At 37.3% G+C, this 25,372-nt stretch overlaps 1 protein-coding gene and 1 pseudogene across 4 annotated transcripts in view; both read left to right on the top strand.

The window, feature by feature from the left end:
• SPTLC2 (serine palmitoyltransferase long chain base subunit 2) overlaps positions 1–25,372 on the top strand; it is a 110,178-nt gene that overhangs the window by 57,584 nt on the left and 27,222 nt on the right. The window contains exon 11 of one of the 4 annotated variants that reach the window (XM_038545420.1): positions 11,997–12,166. The exons of the other annotated variants lie outside the window; for them this stretch is intronic. Coding sequence (XP_038401348.1) covers positions 11,997–12,151 — 155 coding nt within the window. The 3' untranslated portion in view covers positions 12,152–12,166. Of the gene's footprint in view, positions 1–11,996; positions 12,167–25,372 lie in introns of those variants that run through there. 4 annotated transcript variants of the gene reach the window in all.
• Positions 22,070–22,843, top strand: LOC119876506 (annotated as a pseudogene).

The raw sequence follows: 25,372 nt of genomic DNA, 5'->3' as shown, positions 1-25,372 counted from the left end.
ATGAGATTTAACTGTCTGAATAAAAACCCACTATAGTAAATCGTCATGCACACACCACCCAAGATGTTTTCAGTTGTACATGAATCTGGGGAAGAGGCTGTGGAGTGCACTTCAAGGGGTGCCTGGTGGCTCAGTTTAAGTGTCTGACTTTAGTGCAGGTTATAATCCTGGGGTCCTGGGATGGAGCCCCATGTTGGGCTCCCTGCTCATGTACTCATGCATGCTCTTTCTCAAATAAATAAAATCTTAAAAACAAACAAAAAAACCCCCACACAAAACAACATAGACAGTCCTGAATATTGGGATCCAGTTTGTTCCTAAAAGTGTGTTACAGTGTGAACTTTCAGGTAGCAGAGTCTACATATTATTCAAAAACAGGAAAAATCACATGTTCCTAGCTCATCCAAAACTCCAAACATTTTTTTCCCAAGCCACGAAACACTCTTGAATATCTACATAATAACCTACCAAGAATTTCTATAAAATAGAAAACATCTAAAATAACAGTGACCTACTTGAACCCTAAGACAACTGAAGTACTCTTGTGTACATCGCTCAGTGATGCTGCGCAACACGGAGTCCATCATACTTTTAGGAGGTCGTCATATATTCTGGATAATAACTCTTTATGACTGTTGTGTTTCAAACTGAGAAAAATGGCTTTTCTTTAAATATTGTTTATAATATTATGCTTTATAAACGTTCTCCTTTTTTTTTTTTTTTTTTTTTTTTTTTTTTTTTTTTTTTTTTTTTTTTTTTTTTTTTTTTTTTTTTTTTTTTTTTAACGTTCTCCTTTTTGATACGGTAGAATTTCTGAGTCTTTTCCCTTATGGACAATGTTTTTGTGCCTTAAATAATCTTTTCACTGTCAAATATGTCTTCTGTAAGTATTTATTGCTTTCTTCTCCTATTTTATATTACTTAATTGGTGGTATGGGTTTCTGTATAGTTATATGTGTGTGGGCATGATTTATTTTAGGGGTATTCTTCAGTTTCATCTTGGATTATCTAGGCTTTCTAAAACCATAAATTTTCATACTGCACTGTTTCTCAGTTTTTGTATTTTGAATAGATTTGCCTGGAAGATCAGGTTTATACCGAAGCTGCATCAGTATTTGTCTCTCGTTGGATCTCTGTAGTACTCTGACTTGGAAATGAGGGGAGCTGAAGGTAACCCATGTGTGAACAGAAGAGTCTGTTACATGAGAATAGAAATTACAAATTGTAGAGCCCTTTCCTTACTTTGTGGTGAATATCTCCTGGGCAATTTCTGTCTAGGAAAGAGAGAGAACATGTAAATGTTTGGTCTTGGCTTTGATATTAGTTTAAGGCAGTGTTAGACTAAGAAGCTGGCTTTCTTTTCATGCTCTTACAACTCTAACTTTCTGGTTGCTGTTACTGGACATACAGGTACCAAAGCATGGTTCTAGGTAAACTCATTTTTGGCATACTGTTTTGTCCTTTCTATAAGATGTAAGAGTTCTGTTTATTTGCATGTTTTCAGTCTCTCTGTTGTGTGTATTTCACTATAAACAGGCCTTCCTGTGGGGTCACTCCAAACAGGGTGCTAAACCAATGAAATTCTGTTGTAGGTTAAAGGTGGTCCAGAATCCCTGGGAACTTTGTTTTTTCTCATGTCAGTGTCTGATAATTCAAAGAACTATAGGACTAGATGCTTTTAAAAAGCTGCAGTTAGCATGGCATTATTTTTGTTTTTGTGTTTACACTTGACCACTTACACTCCATAGAATTGAATCCAGTCTTATTACCACACACTCTACCCCATTTGGTACTGATTCATTTTTCTGGACATGCTGTATTCAAAAGATGTGTTTTGGTTTTTGGTTTTTTTTTTTTAATCATAAATTTACATTTCTCTAAACTAGTCTAATAGAGTTTTTAGCATTTTATATGCACTTGTAAGTTTGAGGTTTTTATTCAGAATGTCACTATTGAGACTGATTTAGGAAGTTAAGGAATTCATGTATTACTTGTGCTAAAGTAGTCTTTATTTTCTTATTTCCTGGCCCAGTATGGAGTCTTGTTGATTTGTGGTACAAATCTCTCATTGCCATGCAAAGATCATCATTCCCATATCTTTTATTTTTAAGCGTACATGTTGTTTCATTTTTTTTTTAACTTTGTGCAACTTATGTAAGAAAAATGAAAAATGTAGGGAGAGATTTGAGCACTCTTATATAGCTGGTGTTCTTGCTTTTCTTACTGGCTTTAAGGGACTGCAGGGAGAACTAAAAGTTACCAAAAAAAAAAAAAAAAATCACAGTAATTTGACATGTCTGTCCCTAAATTCCATGGCGTAGAGCTAGCTATAGTCATATGGTAGAGTTAACATTTCTGACTGATATTTGTAAACCCTTTTACAATAAAACTATAGAAACAAATTTACAGAAAAGCTGGAAGTACAGCACAAAGAACTTTTTTTCCTGAACCGTATGAAAGTAAGTTGTTGATGTGACGCTTCATCATCCCAAATATTATAGTGAGTACTTCCTACAAAGTCATTTTCCTTTATAACCACGGTACAACCATCCAAAGCAAGAAACTGACACTAATATATTATCAACTAGGCAATATAGCATGATATTATTTCTTTAACTAATACTGGTATGGTATTACTATATCTATTTCTCAGGTCCTTTTCAGGTTTTGCCAGTGTCCCAGTGATGTGGACACGGTTCAGGATCACATGTTGCATTTAGTGGTCCTATCTCTTTAGTCTTCTCTTGTCATAGTTCCTCAATCTTTCTTTGACTTTCATGACTTTGACACCATGAATGATTACAAGCCACTTATGCTTCAGAATATTCCTCAGTTTGGGTTCACTCCCTCTTTTCTTGTGATTAAGATTAAGATATCTTGAATAGGAAAGGCACAGAAGTTATGCTGCATTTTACTCCCTGAATCCTCTCTCTGTCTTCTCAACTAAATATGTAACTATCTTCAGGTTATTCAGGCCCTGGTCAACTTTCTCCATATCAAAGTCAGATTTTTTTGATTATGCCTCTCACTTCTTATTCCCATGGCCACATTTCTGTTTTAGGCCCTGATTACCTGTTGCTCAAACTATTGCCCCCACCTGTAACTGCCTTTTTTTGGCTCCAGTTTTCCTGTATATAACCATTCATTGCTCTTCCCAACATACAGCTCTGTTTGTGAGCGTCAGCTTAAAGATGCAGAAATAGAAAATAGCAGTCTTTGATACCTCCCAATTCGCAGAATGAAGTCCAACCTTTATGTGATGCTTAAGATCTTCCACAGTTTGTAGCTTACGTCATCTTTTTCTGCATCCTCTCACCTATCCTTATTTAAACCAATTTGATTCCTCTGACAGAATTCTTATCCTCCCGTCCCCCCAAATTCTGTTCATTCTTCAGGGCCAACTGAAAGATGGTGTCTTGGGCAGCCCAGGTGGCTCAGCAATTTTGCGCCGCCTTTAGTCCAGGGCGTTATCCTGCGGACCTGGGATCGAGTCCCACGTCAGGCTCCCTGTATGGAGCCTGCTTCTCCCTCTTCCTGTGTCTCTGCCTCTCTCTCTGTGTCTCATGAGTAAATAAAAATCAAGAAAGAAAAGAAGAAAAGAAAAGAAAAGAAAAGAAAAGAAAAGAAAAGAAAAGAAAAGAAAAGAAAAGAAAAGAAAGGTTGTGTCTTTTACAGCACCTTTGTACTAATACCTTTTTTCTCTCAAAATCCGTATTTCACAACTTCATAATATCACAAATTTTTATAATTTTGTCTCAGAGTCAGTGTTTAATGTTTGAACACAATGTTTTCTTTAAAGTATATATGCAAGTCAATCAGTAGACTTAACAGCTAGATATTACAACTGGTGTCCAGTCCTAAAATACTGAACATATACAGAAATCTCTAAGCCTTACCTTTTTATTATAACTTTTACTGTCTCAAGTATTTTGTTATTTGATTTTAATTTTTTCTTCATAACTGTTTGGTAGCTACAGCACAATTCCAATGAGCATATAAAGTTTATTATTGCCACATTCAATACATCGAATAATTATTGGTTTTGTCTCAAATGAATTTTGAGTCCTGTGTGATCTTTTTAATATTTATTTACTCATTCATTCATTCATTCATTCATGCATTGAAAGAGAAAGAGAGTACATGGTGGGAGTGGGAGTGTGGGGAGAGAGGGGTTGAGGGGAAGGAGAAAGAATCCAAGCAGATTCCATGCTGAGTACCAAGCCTAACTCAGGGTTCTATCTCAGGACCCTGAGAGCATGACCTGAACTGAAATCAAGAGTTAAAAATATAACCAACTGTACCACAGAGGTGCCCTTGGGTCCTGTACTATCTTATTAGTATTCATACTTTATTTTGTCCCTTTAGCAAACATGTTTGGTAATTCAAAGATGAAACATAATAAACTATTTGAATAATGCTGTTACAGAAAGAGGGAGACTTTCCCAAAAACGAACTTTCAGTTAATACACAGTATTATTGTGCAGTAACTTTGAAAGCTTGTTATACAGATCATCAACCAGTAGCTTAGGAATGTCACTGTATAATGTGTGAAAGCTCACTAACCCTTTATGTAGTTTTTCCATGTACATATCATTTCCCCATTAGGACCCTTGTCTTGTTCCTCCTTTCCATCTTAAATTTTAGGTGCCTGTATTAGGAATTTAGAGTCAGTAGTTGTTTGACTCGCTTACTCACAAAATTGTTAATTTATCTTCCTAAAGTAGAATATAAAGTCCACGAAAACATGGAGTCTTGACCATCTTGTTCATTTTATTCCTTCTGTTTAAAACCATGTTTGACACATGCAGTAAATGCTTGGTTGATGGTTAAATAAATAATAATTTGTTACCTTGAAAAGAGGCATTGTAAGAGTTAATGACCTATGATTTAGTCCTTTACTATATTCTTTGATTAAGAGAGGTGAGGGACATGGAAGTGTATCAGTTTCTATTACGTACTTGGTGGAAGGTTAATAGGTACTATCTTGTTTATAAATCAGCACATTTTGAAGTTAAGGCCAGTTGACTGGCCACTAGAATTAAAAACAGTAATATGACAAAACTTGGTGGTGATTAGTCGAGGAAACATGGAAAGTTGCAAGAGCACAGCTGTCCCACCACACCACCATGTAGGGGTGCAGGAACAAGAAGCAGAGGTGTAAGTGTATTTAGCACTGTGGGGCTAGCTTGTCAAGGCAAAAGGAGAACTTGGCACTGCTTCCTGGGATGAGAATGGAGGTGGGGAAGGGAGCGCTTCTGTACTTTGTATTTAATATTCTGTACTGCTAGAATTTTATTTTACCGTATAAATATGTTACTTCTCTGAGAGTAAAACTTTTGTTATTAGATTCCACACTACATGAATAACTTATATGGAAAAATCTTGCTTACAATACAGTTAAAAGTAAGACTTATTAAACATATACACAAATATTACAGGGCTGATTGATAAGAAACGTTCTCATCTCTCTCTCTCTTTTTTTTTTCGTTCTCATCTCTTTTGAGGGAAGATGTGTTGCTTTGTGGTGACCAGGGTGTAGAGCCTTCAAAAAAGCTGCAGCACGTAAAGGAAGTAGAGATCCATTCCCTGCCCTACTTTGTAAGCCTTTTTCTTCCTCCTGACCTTTCCCACATTCTCCCTCCAGTTCCTATCCTTTTCCAGAAGAAAAGGACATGCCACTAGATTGATGAGTAGACATTGAAAGGCATCTGACCTCAGAACTGAAGTGAGTGATGGAATAGTGATGGCATTTGTGCTGCCAGGGTGATTGTACCGTAAGTGGGCATACTGAGTTAGAACAGGCTGGCGAATAGAAAAAAATAACATCAGGAAATTCTGACAAATTCCACTAGACATTTGAAATTCTAGCTTTCACTTCACACACACACACACACACACACACACACGTACGTCCAAGCAGTTAACGGAAATTTAACTGTAAGATCTATTTATGAGTCAAGGCAAAATATGTCTGAGCAAAACCACTAAAATTATGTTTTTCCATTTTCCAGAGCTGTGCTTGACTGTATTTTATTTCTGGCCAAAGATGAAGTTAATAACATGCATAACACCCAGCTTAGTGTCTAATGCCCAGTAACCTTTGGATAAATTTGCCAGATGAATGAATGTACACATGAGCCATAACTATTAGAAAATGAGTGGGTTCTTAGGGCGCCTGGGTGGCTCAGTCAGTTAAGCATCTGCCTTTAGCTCAGGTCCTGATCCCAGGGTCCTGGAATGGAGCCTCACATTGGGCTCCCTGCTCAGTGGGGAGTCTGCTTCTCTCTCTCTCCTTACCCCTCTCCCTCCCCGTGCTTGTGCACTCACTCGCACACACTCTCTGTCTCTCAAAAATAAATAAATACGATCTTAAAAGAAAAGAAAGAAAATGAGTAGGTTCTTAAAGTATGTTGCTTGAATAGATGAATGTTAAACCAAATGGCCAAATGGTGGAACAATATAAATAGATAAGTGTTTTACTACAAAAATTTTCTTTATTCTAAAAAAATTTTATTAATTTTTAATTAATTAATTAATTAGAAAAAGAGAGAGAGCGCGCACACGTGCACACACAAGCCAGGGACAGGGAGGAAGAGGAAGAAGGGAGAAGCAGAATTCCCCTGCTGAGCAGGGCTCCTGTCTTGGGGCTCCATCCAAGGACCCTGGAATAATGACCTATAAGCCAAAGGTAAAGGCTTAAGTGACTGTGCTCTCTACTAGGTAAATTTAAAAATAATGACAAGTAGGGTGTGTGGGTGGCTTAGTAAGGCTTCCACTCATGTCATGATCTCCTGGGGTCCTAGGATGGAGGAGCCCTATGTCATCCTCAGGCTCCCTGCTCAGTGGGGAGTCTGCTTCTCCCTCTGCCCCTCCCTCCTGCTCATGCTATCTCTCACACAAGTGCACACTCTCTTTTGCTCATAAATAAATAAATAAATAAATAAATAAATAAATAAATAAATAAATAAATAAATAAATTTTTAAAAATGACAGGTAATTTTCCAGAAAACTATACTTTTTGTACTTTTTAATTTTGAAAGAAGTGGGCCTATTTAGGTGGCTGTTGGTGGAGGAGAAAAAAGGAATACCTTGGGCAGATTGAGGTTTAATTAAAATTAGTTTTAGCTCATTTGAATTAATTCCTATAATAGACTTGTTAATGAGGTGTTAAATGATCATCTTGAGAATCCCAGGAACTGTCAGAAATTAATTTAGGAGAACTGAGAAACTTAAAAAAGAAAGAAAAAACATTCCAGGAGTCCCATGTTGAAGCAGAACTGTAAAAGAAAACAGAGTCTTTTTGGGGAGGTGGGGTGGGCATGGGGAGAATCTCCTGCTTCTCTGCCGGAGGCTGACGGCTTTTACATTTGCTTATGTCTGGTGGGTGGGCTGAGCCTGGACACCCCTCTACACATCCTGTGCTTTCTGAGCTCGGGACTGTGAGGTATTACTATTTATCTAATTTGTTTATTTCACTCTTAGAAATACATGTAAATAAAAATCAAGTTTTCTAATAAACAGTTTTCTTCTTAGAGTATAGCTTAGCAGTGTATCTGACACCAAAAGTCAGACTAGATTACCTCCTTTCTCATAACTCACTGCCTAGGATGCCGTTAAAAAAATATTGGATTCTACATTTATAAAACATTTATCAAGTATCTAGTCTGTATCCTGTGGTGGATTTGCAGTTGAGCAGTGCAAGGTTGAACAATACATAATCTCGGCCTTTGAAAAAACTTACAGTCTAGTGGTAAAGATAGGATTCCAGAGAAGGACTCGTTGTCAGATACATAGGTATATTCTTCCTTTGTTCAACTTCTCCTTTTCTTAGGTTCCTCCTTCTGTCTCCTCTCCAAAAAGCTCCTTCCTCACCACTTATCCGCCCCCCAATCTTTAACTTCCTTAAAGCCAGCTAATTACTTGAAGCAAATTCAGATTTTATTCATTTTACATTCCTTATCAGTCTCTCTAAGCAGATTTTTTTCTTTAGAGGCTTATCACTCTAAAAAGGAAAAAAAAAAAAAAGGAAGCGTATCACTTTAGTAAATTATGGCAATCAAAGAAAAAGACTTTCCTTTTGTCAATTAGCTTCGTCATTATCTAGCCCAAAGGGCTTTTTAACCAATGGCTTAAGCCTTCTAAAATCAGCAAGCACTATGACCACTTTATTTATTTTTTAAATTTTATTTATTTATTCATGAGAGACAGAGGCAGAGAGAGAGAAGCAGGCTCCATGCAAGGGAGCCTGATGTGAGACTCTATCCTGGGACTCCAGGATTGAGCTCTGGGACTGAAGGCAGGCGCTCAACTGCTGAGCTATCCAGGCGTCCCATGACCACTTCATAGTTGAGGAAGTTTGAGCCTGCAAATGGTACAAGTTTTCTCAGTATCTTGTCTCTGAATAGAAAGAACATGGCCTTCTTGAACTCCATCTCCTTCTGAAGTTGCATTAGTGATATTTAGCTTTTTATTAAAACATTTTATTATAACCTCTTCCTAATTTTCTGATTTCTGGTCTAATTTTCCAAAACACAGCTAAATTTAGTTGTAAGTAATCAGCCATACAAATAAATGAAAGCCCTTTGAGGGCATTTACCTGCCTTCCCTCTCTATGGATCAGTAACCCCTTTAGCCTCCCTCTCTGCTTCAGAAATCTGTTTAGAATACTCAGGAGCTTCTGTTGCGCAGGTCTGTTTCTTCACTCCCGGTCTCTTTCTTTCTTCCAGATCCAAATGCTAATAAAAGTTTCTCACCACAAGAGTGGTGTCTCTTTTTGTGTCTTGTGTCAGAGTTTGTTTAAAACCAGCTATTAAGATGTCCACAAGCAAGCAGGCCCGGCAGCTAACCTTTGAACAAATGTAGACTTGTTCATTTAGTAGAATATTGTTCTTATTACAAAACATAAATAAGGAGTTTGAGGTTGTTGCCCTAGGACAGAAAAGGAGACCTGTACTAGACGTCCCTGATTGTGAAGATTTAGTAAGATGTTATAAGGAAACTAATTCTTAATTAAAGTACTGTGATTCAGAGTTTGTTTTTTTAGGATTGAAGTGGATGAATTTTACCTTAGTTTTATTTCATAATCGAATTTACTTTGAAGATTTTTTTTCTCCCATAATTTGATTTATTCAGTTACTGTGTAGCTGAGACTTATAACCATTACTGCAATCTATTCTTCTTATGACTTGCAATTTGTGAACCTTATCACCCAGGTTCTGTTTTGTTTGAAGAAGAATAACTTTCTAAACTTTAACATGATTAGAATTGATTTCCCCCAGAATTATTTCGGAGGATCTTGTCTAGGAGACTTGAGCCTAATTTTTCATCAGTTTTGCTATTTATTGCTATATGAATACTTAATATGTGTAGACAAGTAAGATATATGGACTCTGTTCTTAATTACTAAAGACTTGCCAGATTTGAGAGCTTTCTGAAGAAGAATTGATTTGGAAGAAAAAAAAAAAAGGCACCTATGTTTTTTTAAATTGTCTAAATATTTTACTCTGCCTGCTATCTACTTTGGTGTGGAATGTGGAACAAGGTTCAGAAGGACCTCGTTCAGGTGTACTCTTGTAAGCCCCTGTTCTCAAACTTTGTCCATAGACCATGTTGTATCAGAGGTACTTTTAGTGTGGTGGTTCCTGACCTTGCTTCAAAATTAGTCAGAATGCTTATGTCAGGGCCCCTTGCACACCCTGTGACTATCTGGGAATGAGGCCCCTGCAGGGTGTTATTTAAAAGCATCCCAGATTTTAACATGTAGCCAGGGTTGAGCACCACTGTTATAGAGCTTTCTTGAAATGAGAATTCTAGTCCACTTTACCGGACCACACTGAGTCTTAGTGGACAAGGCCTAAAATGTGCATTTTAAAGAAAACTTAAACTAATTTTTAAAGGCTACCTTTTTGTTTATTTAAGTTTGTTTACACAGAAAATAACCAAGAACTACTCTACTGAGAGGTGGTAATTTGGGAAGGAAAGGAAATTGAAAGCCAGATATATGGTCTCTTTCTTTTGAAAGAAAAATAAGGGACATGTTGGCTTGTGAAACAGGAACTTTGTGGTAAAACTGTGTTGCCAGTTTTCATCATTTTTAGAAATCTGGATGCCTTGATGCTTTCTCCTAGAGAGCTGATGATCTTTGCTGAATGAATCAGTGGCATAGGTGGAGAAGGCAGAAATCAATTAGGAAGGGAGAAAGATAACTAAGAATTCAGAGACCCATGGTTGGCTCTTTAAGTCTGGTTGCATTTATTTTTGTTTCACTTTTTTTTAATGGCCTACTAATTCAGAATCAAAATTTTTAGTACATAACCTACAAATGGCCTTGCCCATTATAAGCTTTTAAAAGCTCAATACCAATTAGCTTGTGAAACTTATTATGGCCTTGTCTTCCACCTCTGCAACTGTTCAGTTTATTCAAAGCCTAAACTTTACCAGTGATTGTCTTATTTGCTGACCCTCCTCATCTGAAGATGGGTGCTTGAGCATAGTACACGGGTTTCCTCATCCCTGTAGTTTTTTGTTTTTTGTTTTTAAGATTTATTTATTTATTCAAGAGAGAGAGCACATGAGCAGGGGGAGGATCAGAGAGAGAAGCAGACTCCTCACTGAATAGGAAGCCTGATGCAGGGCTTGATCCCAGGACCCTAGGATCATGACCTGAGCAAAGGCAGGCACATAACTGACTGAGCCATCCAGGCGTCCTCTCATCCTCGTAGTTCTGCCTGAAAGTAGCTTGTTATGTGTTCCAGCCCCAGAGAACAGTAGGATAGGATAGTCTTTGGACAAATGAAGACTTTCTGTCCTGACAGTGAGCTGGCACCCTTTAAAACTCAATTCCTTAATTTTTCAAAGGCACTTGGCCTCCTTTTAGTTTCGAGCCCTCTGTTTCTGGCTGTGCATTAGCAACCATTCTTTTAAAGTCTTGATTTCATTGAATCAACAACTTTAAGCCTTGGCCGTTGCTGCTTGATACACATCCTGTGGCAGTGCTCAGGAAATCCTAGTTTTTGGCATTGAAACTAATTAAAGGATTAAGCTAAGACTAGTGAGAGGGTGATAAACGGTACTTGAGAGTCACTCACTGTGCAGTACTTGGTGTTCACAAAAACTGCTCTAGTTGTAGATGAGAGAAATAGCAGTGGTAATATAGGAGAGTAAAGTCACATACTTGGCCACATTCTTGTAGGGAGACAAAACAAAGTAGTCTTTGAAACAGTGTCCCTAGGAGAGGGAGAGGCAGGCTGTCTGCTTTGATGTTCATTAGCCTGACAATTGCCCAAGCTGAGCATTTTATCTGTTGCCAGGCTAGCAAAATTGGGGCTACTTTTACTTTATCTGTTGCCAGTCTAGCAAAATAGGGGCTGCTTTTAGGAGATGGTGAACCAAGCTCCGACTCATTTTGCTTCAGTGGTAAACAAAGTTACTGAGCTCCTGCTTTCTGGAAGTCCTTTATAAATCTCCCTTTTACAAGACTAAACTGGAGCATGAAAATAGCTTGTAAAGAATGAGTTGCAGGTAACATTTATTTTCCTATTCCTTGGGTCTCTTAAAGACCTTAAAAATGTTCTAGTGCAATTTAACTGGTACTTAAGGAAGACGTGTTACTCAAATCAGTCTGCTCTGCCTTTTAGCTAATATCATTTTATTTATTTTAGGTAACATTTCTAGATAAGATACTTTATCCTTCTTTCTCTGAAAGCATGTGAAAAACCTGAACTTAAATTCAAATTCCAACAGTGTGGTTTTAAAAATAGCATCACTGTTGGTTTTTTTCTTTACACATCCCATGCTCTCCTCTCTCTCTCACCCTTACTTCTTTTTCTAGTCTTATTGGGTACTTGAAGATACTTTTAGGCATAGTGATCTTAATTTTAGTCTACAAGTTGAAATTCTGCAGGTGCTCATGTAGAAGTTAAAGAACAAAGGAGGACCTTTAACGATGGTTGATTTGTGTGTTTAGGCATTCTTTTGTCCCTTTTTCTCCTTTCTAGTGAGCTATGAGAGCCTGCTTTTCCTGGTACATCCCACCTGGGTACTTGTGACAAATGTACAATTTATTGATCTAGAAAGTGCTGTGATGAGTGGAAAGTGTGGTCTGCTGCCTTCTCCACCCACTTTAGAACTGTCCATAGAAGGTAACCATTGATAATTAAGAAACATTAATGAAGGAGAGATTGCTGCTGCTTTAGGAAGGAAACTTGGATGACTTAAGAATTCATTCTTGTTTTGCCAGCCTCTGCACTTAAGGTATCATCTAAATGTGAAAAAATAAAAATATGAAGTGGAAACTCCTTCATGGTTTAACCTTGTTAACTATCAATATATTTCCGTTGGCATGGAAATCAACTTGGGAACCTACATACTCATAAGATTCATAAGATAAGCAAAAGTTATCAAAATTTTAACAAATACCAAGCATTTGCCTCTATTTATAGAAAGGTTTTCTTTTTTTCCATTAATGGATCTTTACCTTCACTAAACTTATCATTCAGTTTTTAATTCTTCAGCATACTCTGTTCTTGGAGGAATATACGGAAAGTATGGCCACAAGATTTTTTGTTCTAAGATACTTGCTGCTATGGGTGATTTGAGTAATACGTACTATTCAGTGATTCGTAAACAACACCTTGTCAATAGCAGGGTGTCATCTTCCCTGGAGATCTAGAGTGCTATTTTTTTTTTTTTTTTTTTTTTTTGCCATTGATGAAGAGTAAAGGAGATACCTAGTCGTTTTTATATTTGGTAGGTGGGGAGGGTCTTATCTCTTGTTTATAACAAAACTATTTAAATGAAGTACAATAATTGTATGGATTAGTACTCTTTCCAATTCTGTGCTTTTTCTTTAATGTTAACAGTGGGGATGGTGGGCACCTGGGTTGCTCAGTGGTTGAGCGTCTGCTTTTGTCTCAGGTCATGGTCCCAGGGTCCTGGGATCAAGTCTCACATTAGGCTTCCTGGAAGGAGCCTGCCTCTCTTTCTGCCTCTATCTCTGTGTCTCATGAATGAAAAAATAAAAAACCAATGGGGATGGTGACCATATGGGGAAAGAAGTAGAAAAAAGATAGAAGATGACTGGCTTTAACAGCAGTTAGAGATTTTTTTTTTTTTTTAAGATTTATTTATGTATTCATGAGAGACACAGAGAGAGAGATGCAGAGACATAGGCAGAGGGAGAAGCAGGCTCACCAGGCATCCCTAGAGATTATTTTAAACATCTAAGTAAAAGTGTGGCCATTATTTGAGAAAATGTTCTATTAAGTATCATCTGAGTTTCCTTGGGTTTGGGATAACTTGATCAGATAAATAGATGGCTATTTCTTGGACAGGATCCCAAGCTTCCTGAGGCATCAAAGTTGAAATCATCATCATAAAGCATTTGCTGGACTTTCTCTATTTGGTATTTTTATAGAGAGGAGGAAGGAGAATGGAAAAGAGAGATATTATAAGAAATTGGCTCACGTAGTTATAGAGGCTTACAAGTCTTAAGATCTGAATTTGGCAAGCTAGAGACCCAGAAGAGCTGATATAATTCTAGTCCAAATGCCATTAGTCTTGAGACCCAGGGAGAGCTGAATCTTATTAGTTCAAGTATGAAGGCAGAAAAAACCCTGATGTGCTAGCATGACTGGCAGGAAGAATTCCTTTTTTTTGGAAGCACCCATTTGTTCTTTTGAAGCCTTCAAATGATTAGATATGGTTGACCCACATTAGGGAGGACAATTCTTTTTTTTTTTTTTTTTAAGATTTATTTATTGGAGAGAGAGAGAACAAGCATGGAGGAAGAGGACAGAGGGGAAAAGGAGAAGAGGGTCTTAAGCAAAAACCATACTAAGCGTGGAGCCTGACGCAGGACTCGGTCTCACAACCCTGAGATCATGAACCCCAAGAGTCAGACGCTTAACCAACTGCACCATCCAGACACCCTGGGAGGACAGTCTACTCAGTTTTTCTCAGTCAACCAATTCAAATGTTAATCTCATCCCAAACATTCTCACAAAGAAGTACACTCAAATTTATGTCTGACCAAATATCTGGACACTGTGGCCCAGTCAAGTTGACACATAAAATTAGCTATCACAGCATCCTCAGTTGATTAGCCCACTTTTTTGAATACTAAAATTTGCCAGCCAAATTTTCAAGGCTCAGTGGAAGTAAATAAGTAAATAAACTCTCTTCTAGGCCTGACAGTGTTTTCCCCCTCCATTTTGTGCTCTGTAGTGAAGACTCAGTTTTCGGTTCTAAACTCTGGTTCTCTATAAATGTAAACAGTTTTTACAATATTAAGTTAGTTAACTTTATATTTTAGTTTCTGTTTCTCAGCTGATTTTTAGTTGGTCCCATTAATGGTATTTATACCCTGGGCAGTTTGCTAGAAAGTAGATCATCAAGCTCAGGGATCAGTCTTAAGGATCCAAAATACAAGGTTTTTAATACCAACTTAAATGTACTCATCTATTCATTCATTATTTTGCTTACAAGACTAATACATGCTTATTTTCAAAACCCAGGTAATTACATGTATGTCACAGAAAGTACAGTCCCTATGATTATATGTCCTTGGATAATCCATGTCAATTGTTTAGAATATAGTTTACAGATTTATTACTGTTACTCCTTTTTAGCAATAGCAGATAAATAACACCACTTGATTAGAAGAGTTTGGTAGTTATGGGAGGGAAGAAAATGAGAATAGTTAACTGCTTTTTTAGCAGTTACTGATGACAGTTTTGTTCTACGGTTGTTAGACTTTACTCCATAATTTTGGCAGAACAAAAAAAACAGATGAATCCTGCTAGGATACCTCCCATACCCTATGTATTTACTAGTGCTTAAGAATAACAAAAGAGAAAGAAATCTCATTGTGAGGGCTGTCAGTTTGTGAATTCTCCGTAAATGGGGGCACTAAAAATGCCTAAACACGTGATCATATCTAAGTTGGCTTGAATATTAGAATCTTATCATTATGGTAAGTGAAGTGTTCCATTTGTTCCACCATTTCATGTGGGTCCCTTCATCTGACAGCACCTCATATAAGGCTATTGGATTACAATGTTAATTCTCTGAAGTATTTTAAAAATGAAACAAAATAAAATAAGCCATTCTTTTCTTTGTTAATTCCTCCCCATAGTTTAAGAATTGGTGAGAGTGGAGTCTAGCCAATTGCCTTCCTCAGCCTTAAACCAGCGAGAATTGCCCTGTGCCTTGGCAGAACACAGGTGACTCTGGGGCAAGAGGCTCTTTATCTGTCTTGACTTGAACATTGGTGGTGTCATCTTTTTCTGTTTTGTGTTCTGAAAAACAATTTTGACCTATATGTGATGGCCAACAAATGTGTACAAGTGATAGAGCTAACACACAAGTAAGCCACGGATTATGCCAGGTGTTCATATGTGCATTTCATGACTTCTGGAGGGTTTCCTCAAGGCATTGGTTGAGAACTCAGTAATGATCAGCAAGAAATAGGATTAATTAGTGAAGGCCTTTGTTTTTTGTTTTTTTAATTTTTATTTATTTATGATAGTCACACACAGAGAGAGAGAGGCAGAGACACAGGCAGAGGGAGAAGCAGGCTCCATGCTGGGAGCCTGACGTGGGATTCGATCCCGGGTCTCCAGGATCGCGCCCTGGTCCAAAGGCAGGCGCTAAACCGCTGCGCCACCCAGGGATCCCAAGTCTCTGTTCCTATCTGAAAGTACATCTCCATAGGATTATGCTGGAACGCATTTGCTTATAGGTCCCTCACTCCTCCTGAAAGGGGTTATTATGTCCAGATCATGTAATTTCTATACCTGGAATTTTTGCATTTCTAAGCGCAAAATACTTGAAATGAAAAATAGAAAAAAAAAGAAAAAGAAAAAGAAAAATAGGCCATGATAAGGCATTGCTTGGGAAAAGTTACCTTTGACAGATCAAAGTGCTGCTTTGGATTGAACTTGTTCGTTCTGTAAAGTGACTACAAACAGACCTTCTTAGTTAATTTTTGCTTATTCTTGGATTTTGCATGTCTTATATATTTTTGGTTTTACAAACAGATTATCTGTGGCACATTTGTCATCATAATCCACCTCCACAGCTAAATGTGTGTATCATTTCCCCTAAATTCGTGTTACTCATTTCCCCTCTTGGTGGAACTGCCATATGTGGACTTAAACCAAAATTAAATGTTAACAATAAGGTAAGTCTGCTTTTAAGATCATAAAATATATTTCAAATTCAAATGGAGACTTTCTTGGTTATCTGATACCATTGCTGCTGTACATGACTCTTCCCCCATCTGCACAGTTAATTGTTAATATGTTAAATTAATTTTATTAGCAGAGAAGAGCTGTGTCTGTTACATTTTTATCTTTTTTAGTCTTTAATGCATATTATTCCTCTAATTGATACCTGATCTTTAACACATCTAGAGGGAGCTTCTTACTACCTCCTCTATTTATTTGGTTTTGGCTTTTTTTCATTAGTTTAAGACACAAGGTTTCATTCACCCATCAATCACTTTTTGACTACTTCCTGTGTGCCAGCCATGAAAAATGACATAGTAGCTTCAGAAACTTTTAAAGGCAAAGCATTCAGTTTGTTTTAATTCTCAAAATAAGCAACATTTTCTCAGTATTTCTACCTCCTAACCACTTCTATGTTTTGTTTTATTGATTTTTATTCTGTCCTTTTTGGTGTCTGATTACATTGTGTAGTTAAAAGAGTCAGTTGGCTTGCTTTTTCTCTTTTTACTCAAGATCTTTAGTATCTCCTTAGAGCACAAAGTATATATACTCATCTATTTCTAGCTTTTTTCTGATTTGAAGAAAGAAGAATAAAGCCTTAAAATATTGTTATAGGTTTTGGGGAATATATAAGTTTTAAGTGGTGCTTTTAAAAGAACCCTCAAAAATTAAAACTAACAGAATTACTTTAGTGCTATGTCTTATTTAGCTGCAGACCTATAATACCACTCTTAGTATAGTTGTTTCAGAAATCTTAATTTTAAATTGAAGTGTGTTTACAAGACCAAAAAAAATTGTTATAGGTAAAATAATAAAAATAAATTATTATACAATAAACATAAAATAATTGAAATAGTTTTTAAACACCATGTACAAGGCATTTTATTAAGCAGTTTACCTGTATTCATTTAATCCTTGAAACAACCTTACAAAAGTAGATCCAGTCATCATTGTCATCATCAATTCCATTTTGCAGATGAGGAAATTGGACTCAGAGAGGTTAGGTGACCTTACAGCTAGTGGATGGTGGAGCCAGAACACAAACCCAAATAGTCTGACTTCAGAAGTGTCCATGCCGCCAAAGAACCAAACTAAAGCTCAAGATTGAAATTTAGGAGACAGTAGAATTATTACTTCCTGTCTTTCTCAGACCTGCTTTTACTGCTTTGATGTCTTGCTTCAAAATGGCCACCTAATGGTTTCAGATTTTAAAATGTCAGCACAGTCAACTCTGTATGCCTGTTCCAAATTATGGGAGAAAATCTGGAACTAGAGACCTAGCTCCATCCCTGTTACGGTGAGGCGTGCTTTTTAGAAAAGGGCATCTGCTTGCCATCTTGAATTCTCCAATTGCACAGGTAATTTGCCTCATCAGGATGGTAATGGATGATGTGATAGCAGAGGTAGGGGAACACTGGCTAAAACTAGCTTTGGAAAGTCAATAGTATGGTCAATGATGTAACATATGAGGTATATTTATTAATTGTAAACCTTTGTGTGTTATGTGTTTATATATTGGTAATGTCATCTGTGTCCTGTGTTATGTGTTAAGAGCATGCTAAGGGATTAAAAAGTGAAGAACTAGAAACAGTGAGGGAAAGCAAGAGGATCCTCCATTTCATCTTTGAAAGCTAAGGCTAAGCTACAGGGTCAGATCGTGAAGTACTGTGGAAGATATAAATGGCATAATTTTAAGGGAAAAATACATGAGTAGAGGGAAGTAATAATAGTGAACATGTTATTTTGTTTATTGTGTACTGAGCACTGCTCTGAGTTTGTAAATAAATTCTCAGAACAAGTATTAGACACAGTTCTCCTTCTTTTATAAAATGAGGCAGCAGAGAAGTTAAGTTGCTTACCCGAGGTCAAAGAGTTACCAAATGGTAGAGACAGAATTTGAACCTGGACACCCAGGTTCAAATGTCAGAATGCTTTTTGTGTATGAAATACTTCAATATTTGTTTGCCTTAGTGTCATTGAATATAGGTAATTCTGCTGTGGAATCCAAATTAGTTTGAACACATAAAAGGGTTTCCATTTTCTCAGAATATTCCAACTCCAATGTTTGTATATTCTTGAGGGAGGTGCTGGTGGGAAAACTGTATTTGCCCTCAGAGTTTGCAGTTTGTTTTTAAGGGCAGGAGACCACACATGAAAGGTGTAAAAACAAACAGAAATATATAAAAAGAACAAATTAATGACGTACAAAGTAGAGGTATGTCTTCAGAGGTGCCAGGAATTTTTCCGTAACCTAATTTTTTTTCCCACTTCTGTCCTTCATCTTTCATAGTGCCCTCAATTTCTTTGGAGTTGTTCAAGCTCAGAAGTAGAAACATTGGTAGAAAATAACAAAAATAAATTGCTCGTATCTACTGATTTGTATGAATTTCATCTAAACTGCAAAAAAATTGTCCAGGAATTTCTGTTAGTAGAGCTGTGTATTTGAAAGACTTAGGGTTTTAAAAGGTGTGGACTTTTTTCAGAAGTTATCCCTTAAGTCTTGTTTACGTAGAAAAAAGTGACTTTGGGATAAATTATATTACATTCTTCAGAAACAAAAAAAAAGTATTGTTTACACCTGACATACAGGCTGGAAGATTGGGGTGAAAAGGGAATGATTGACTGCTAATATGTGCTGGTTTCTTTGGCAGGGGGGCAATAAAAATGTTCTAAAATTAATTATTATGGTGGTTGCATAATTCGATAAATATACTAAAAATATTGAATTACATGTTTTAAATGGGTGAACTGTATAGAACATGAATTATATCTCATGAAAAAAAATTTGTTCTTTAGTGAGTGAACATTGTGGTAAAATATACATAACATAAAAGTTAACATTTTAACTAATTTGGGGGTCTTTAATTCACTAGCATTAAGTACCTTTTACAGTTTTGTGCAGCCATTATCACTGTCCATTTCCAGAATCTTCTCATTATTTTCCAAATAGGAATTAACTTTTGATATTCCAGTCCAAGTTTGGAAGCAGTAGTCTTGACCTACTCAATTTTATTTAAAAAAAATTTTTTTAAATGTATATATAAAGTGTTTTGTTTTGTTTTAAAGATTTTATTTATTCATGACAGAGAGAGAGAGACAGGCAGAGGGAGAAGCAGGCTCCGTACAGGGAGCCTGATGTGGGACTCGATCCTGGGTCTCTAGGATCATACCCCAGGCTGAAGGTGGCGCTAAACCGCTGGGCCACCAGGGCTGCCTGACCTACTCAATTTTAAACCTTTAGACTTTAAAAATACTTGCTCCCCCCCAAATTGAGTTTTGTTTCTCTAAGATTTTTAGCCCTTTCCATTTGTTTCCCTTCACACATGCTTTTTCTGTTGTGTTCCCTCAGATAATAGTGTCACTATTTACGAAGTTGTCCAAACAAGAAATCACTGTTGTATTTTCTTTGCTTTTCCATTCCATATATTTAATCACCCAGAGCCTTTAGATTGTGTGTTCTGAATATCTTTGAACCTGTCCATTACTCTGGATCCCCACTAATGTTGACTTGACTTAGACTTCTGTCTACTTTCACATGGATTTAATGGTCATAGACGGATTGGTCAATCAAAAATGATTTGGAAGAATTAAGATAAATAAAGAATGCTGAAAAATCAGGAATAGGAAACTTCCATGCAGTAAGTTCCAGTGCAGTATGATGACTCTTAGATTCCTTCTCTGAGCATATTGGTTTCCTTCCTATCCAAGATTCATTCCTTCATTAAATATTTATTTGGTACCTTCTCTATGCTTTAAAGATTTGTAACACTTCTGTTTACTTCAAAATATATCCCCATCTACCTTTCATACCTATTGCTGTCACCCTAGTCTGAGCCACCATTTTCTCCCATGCCCTCTCTGTTTCTGTCCTCACCTCCATTTAAATGCAACACTCAGGGTGATATTGGTTTTTTTGGGGGGTGTTTTTTTTGTTTGTTTGTTTTCAGGGTGATATTGTTGAAACATAGGAGATCTTATCAATCTTCTGGTTAAGAACTCTCCTGGGGCCTTCTGCTTCTCAAAGTCAAAGTCAGAGTCAGAGCCTTTCTTAGGGTGAAGATGGCCTTGTGATCTGGCCCCCTCTGGACAATGTATATCCCAGACTCCCTTGACTGGCTAGGTTCCAACCATTCTGGTTCACTGTGCCCTAGGAAATGCCAGCTGTGCTTTTTGCTTCTGGGCCTTGACACTCTATGGAGATAGTACTTAGCTCATCCAGGTCATGGCTCAAATATCACTAGAGTGAGATATTTATCTTGTTTGTCCATCTCCCACATCAGAATGTATGCTCCACACAGGCAGGAGCCTGTCTCTTTTATTCCAGACAGTATATCCAGGGCCTAGATGGCTGGCACATACTGGGTAGATACTCAGGATCCATTTTTCTGTTTTCCTAGCATGAAATACATTCTTTCCTTTTTGTGTAGTCTTCCTGGTGAGATTTTTATCTTTGGTGTAAAGATTATGACGCTACTTTTGTATCTCCTGTATTTCTAAAAAAAAATATGTGCTAAAATAAATCTTTATTTTCATGTACTAGATTTTTTTTTAAGTTTTATATCTTAAAGTTAGAGAAGGCTTCAAAAATGTTAGTAGTCCTCAAATTCAACTTCTTTAGGTGTTTATTTAAGAAATCCTGATACAAAACCACAATGAGATACCACCTCACACCAGTGAGAATGGTGAAAATTAACAAGACAGGAATCCACAAATGTTGGAGAGGATGTAGAGAAAGGGGAACACTCTTGCACTGTTGGTGGGAATGTGAACGGTGCAGCCACTCTGGAAAACTGTGTGGAGGTTCCTCAGAGTTAAAAATAGAACTACCCTACGACCCAGCAATTGCACTGCTGGGAATTTACCCCAAAGACACAGATGCAGTGAAACGCCAGGACACTTGGACCCCAATGGTTATAGCAGCAATGTCCACAATAGCCAAACTGGAAGGAGCCTCGGTGTCCACCGAAAGATGAATGGATAAAGAAGATGTGGTCTGTGTATACAATGGAATATTACTCAGCCATTAGAAACGACAAATACCCACCATTTGCTTCGATGTGGAGGGACCTGGAGGGTATTATGCTGAATGAAGTAAATCAATCGGAGAAGGACAAACATTATATGGTCTCATTCATTTGGGGAATATAAAAATTAGTGAAAGGGAATAAAGGGAAAGGAGAGAAAATGAGTAAAAATATCAGTGAGGGTGACAAAACATGAGAGACACCTAACTCTGAGAAACGAACAAGGGGTAGTGGAAGGGGAGGTGGGCGGGGGGTTGGGGTGATTGGGTGATGGGCACTGAGGGGGGCACTTGGTGGGATGAGCACTGGGTGTTATGCTATATGTTGGCAAATTGAACTCCAATAAAAAAAATTTTTTTAAATGAGAATCCTAAAAAAAAGAGTAAAGAAAAGAAATCCTGAAGCGGGGTGACATGGGGCCGATGAGCTCAGCTACAGGTTTTCTGAGATCACTGAGATATAGGTGGCAGTTGGGGGAGTGAGAGGCAGAGCCTGAGGTAGCAGCCTAGTCCTTGTGTGGCCTGGGCCATCACAGGCAACTTGGGGAGTGGTGCTTTGTGAAAAGCAACCCAAGGGTCTTCACTGAACTCATTAAAGGATTTGGTTGCCAAGGAGCCCAAGTAGAAGAAATACGAAGTTTAGAACCCGAGAATTTTGAAGAGTTAAAACCGCTTGATGGGTTAGGTTTTCTTTTCAAGAGGCAGCAAGAAGAACCAGCAGGCTCTGTAGTTCAGGATCGCAGACTTGACACATTTTTTTTTTTTTTGTTAAGCAGGTAATTAATAATGTTTGTGCTACTCAGGCCATAGTAAGTGTGTTATTGAATTGTATCATCAAGATGTCCATTCAGGAGAGATGTTATCAAAGTTTAAAGAATTTTCACAAAGTTTTGATGCAGCAATAAAAGGCTTGGCACTCAGCAGTTCAGATGTGATTCAACAAGTGCACAACAGTTTTGTCAGACAGCAAGTGTTTGAAACATTCAAGACATCAGCAAAAGAAGATGCTTTTCATTTTGTCAGTTATGTTCCTGTAAATGGAAGATGCATCAATTAGATGGAATAAGAGAAGGCCGACTAGTTTCGGTGTCTGCCATCAAAATGGCATCAGTGAGACCAGTCATAGGAACAAAGGAAACAAAAGTACAGTGAAGGTGAAATTCGATTTAACTTAATGGCCGTTGTGTCTGATAGAAAAATGATATATGAAAAGAGGATAGCAGTTACAAAGACAAGGAGAGACAAGACAACTTATTTATTGAGGAACCCATGGATACAGATCAGGGTAATAGGTTAAATGCTATTCAGTCAGAGGTTACCCAAAAGTTAAATGCTTATTGAAGAAGTAGTACAGAAACTAAAGAGATTTGAAAATATCAGAAGGCAACATAATTATCTGCCTTTCATTATGGAATCATTAAACACTTTAGTAGAAGAATACCAGCAGTTAAACCACTAGTAGAAAAGGTGAAAGAAAAACAATGCAAAGAAAGCACAGGAAACCATTAAGTATAAAGAACTTTGAGCAACATCCCAACTGACTCTGCCTGTTTGGCAATAGTACCAATCTGTCTTGTCATTAATGCATGGATTCTTTCCCTACCTGTATTGTGTGCAGGTAGTGCATATTAAGTAAAAGTGATATTAAGAGTGCATGTCCAGGGTGCCTGGGTGGCTCAGTCAATTAAACATCTGCCTTCAGCTTAGGTTGTGATCCCAGGGTCCTGGGATGGAGCTGAATCAGGCCCACTGCCCAGCAAGGAGTCTACTTCTCTCTCTTCCTCTGCCCCTCCTCTTGATAGTGCTCCTCTCTCTCAAATAAATAAAATATTTTAAAAAAAGAATGCTTGTCCAATTCCATTACTTGACATTGGATCTGAGAACTTCTGATGGTTCTCTGGATATATACTATCATAATGAACCTAGAAATTGTACAAATGATATTCTCTACCTGTAATTGTTATGATTAATCTCTCAATCTTTTAGCTCAGTTGCATGCTTAAAATGTGAGATCTTGATTAAACTGGATCTCTTTCTCCTCATCAATGATGAAAAACAGTATTTGTCTTTGATATCTAAACATTTTGAGGATTTTGAAACTGAGTTTTATCTTGAGAAGATATGGTTTTAATGCTCACTTGAAAAAGAAGTATAGTTTCTAGTGATTTTCAACTGCTGCCAGTAGAGAATGTAATAAACGTAATTTTATTTTAGCAGACTTAAAAAAAAAACCTAAAGCATATTGACAGCTTATAGATATGCACAGTTACTTTTAACTGTTACTTGGTGAACTTAATATAAATTGGTCATTTTTCTCAAATCTGAGCTCTTTTATTTATTTATTTTTAAAGATTTTATTTATTTACTCATGAGAGACAGAGAGAGGCAAAGACGTAGGCAGAGGGAGAAGCAGGCTCTCCGCAGGAAGCCTGATTCTGGGTTTGATCCCAAGACCCCTGGATCACGACCTGAGCCAAAGGCAGACACTCAACGACTAAGCCACCCAGGTGCCCCTGAACTCATTTGTTTTAATTGATTTAATTATTTAACAGTATTGAATTTGAAATAGTTCATCATTTATGTGGTGTAAATAATATGGTGTGAAACAAACTTACATGTTCTATTGAGACTTTTGTGGGTGTATATATTAAAAATAAGTAGCAGTTTTAATGGGGATTCAAATTCATTTGTTTTCCTTTGGGCTCCCCAAAACACCAGAGACTTCAGAATATTTTTTGTTACTGTTGGTTATCAAATCTAAATGTTCACTTGCCAACCCACTTCCTCTTTCTTCGAAGAAGTAAAAGTTATTTTTAGAACCCTGATTTCCTGATTAGGTGGAGTCAGGAATCCCAGCAATTCTCTCTATTAAAGGATCTGCTTGTACATGTAAGGAATGTTCTATTTACCTAGGGTTTATTTAGTTCAGGAATATCTTAAGTCCTGGGACAAGTCCAGCCTTCCCTAAACTGTCTGCATCTACTCCCTCTGCTCAGCTTTACCCCTTTTAAAATAGAAGCCAAACCCTCTACTTTCCAAAAGAATCCATCCTTCTAATTTATCAAAAGCATTAGTTCTAAGAAATTAATATTTTGCCAACATTACCATATTTGATGGTCAGAATTTCAGATTTAAGTCTTTCTTAGAAACCACAGTCTGAAGAGAACCTGTTTTTTTTTTTAATGTTTATATTTCTTGTTTTTTAATTATTTATGATAGTCACAGAGAGAGAGAGGGGCAGAGACACAGGCAGAGGGAGAAGCAGGCTCCATGCACCGGGAGCCCGACGTGGGATTCGATCCCAGGTCTCCAGGATCACACCCTGGGCCAAAGGCAGGCACCAAACCGCTGCGCCACCCAGGGATCCCTGAAGAGAACCTGTTTTACATGCATTGATAATATTATGCTCACCCAGAAGCGTTTAAGCTTTTTTAATCCCAAATTGACCTCTCTGACAAACCCTTGTTCCTGCTGCAGCCCTACAGAACATCATTTTAACTTGTTCTCTGCTGAGTAGTTCTGTATCCCACATCGCACGCTGGTAATTCCAGTTGTAATGAATGCCCCATAGCCCTCTGAAAGGCAATCGTCCATTCTAGGCAGTGGGAACCAGACTTGTTGACATTACTTAGTGGCAGCCTTTCCTCAGCTGCTCCCTTTTGCAAAGTATGTAGAAGAAAAGCCTAATACTAAAATATCTAGGGAAAAATGTATGAGAATGAAAGCAGATGCACAGGTGGAAAAATAAATACTTTAATGGTTAGTATTGTCTGATTTGTGCTTTTATTCATATAGTCATTTAAAAAGAGAAAGGAGGAAAGAAAAGAAGGGCCAGGCCCTTTATGCTTTCATTTCGCACCTCAGGGCAAGGTTTAACTCTGTAAGTAAAACGTTAACTCCATAACTTAAGTAAAACCTTAACTCCATAACTCCATAAGTGTTTTCATAACACTTCCCTGCCTTAGAAGTTTGTAGAACACCCAGCATGGAAAATTTCAATATTTTTCCAGGTTTGTTTTAAATAACAAAGGCTGGCAAGAGAATGCCTGAGACCACCTCATAATATCTAGATGGTTTTTTTGGTTTTGTTTTTTAAGTAAAAGAGTGGTTTTTTAAAAAAGGT

The sequence above is a fragment of the Canis lupus genome, chromosome 8, assembly GCF_011100685.1.
Source record: "Canis lupus familiaris isolate Mischka breed German Shepherd chromosome 8, alternate assembly UU_Cfam_GSD_1.0, whole genome shotgun sequence".
In the NCBI taxonomy this organism is placed as follows: Eukaryota; Metazoa; Chordata; class Mammalia; order Carnivora; family Canidae; genus Canis; species Canis lupus.
Note: the sequence above shows the minus strand (reverse complement) of the source record. Positions and strands in the feature narration are given on the sequence as shown.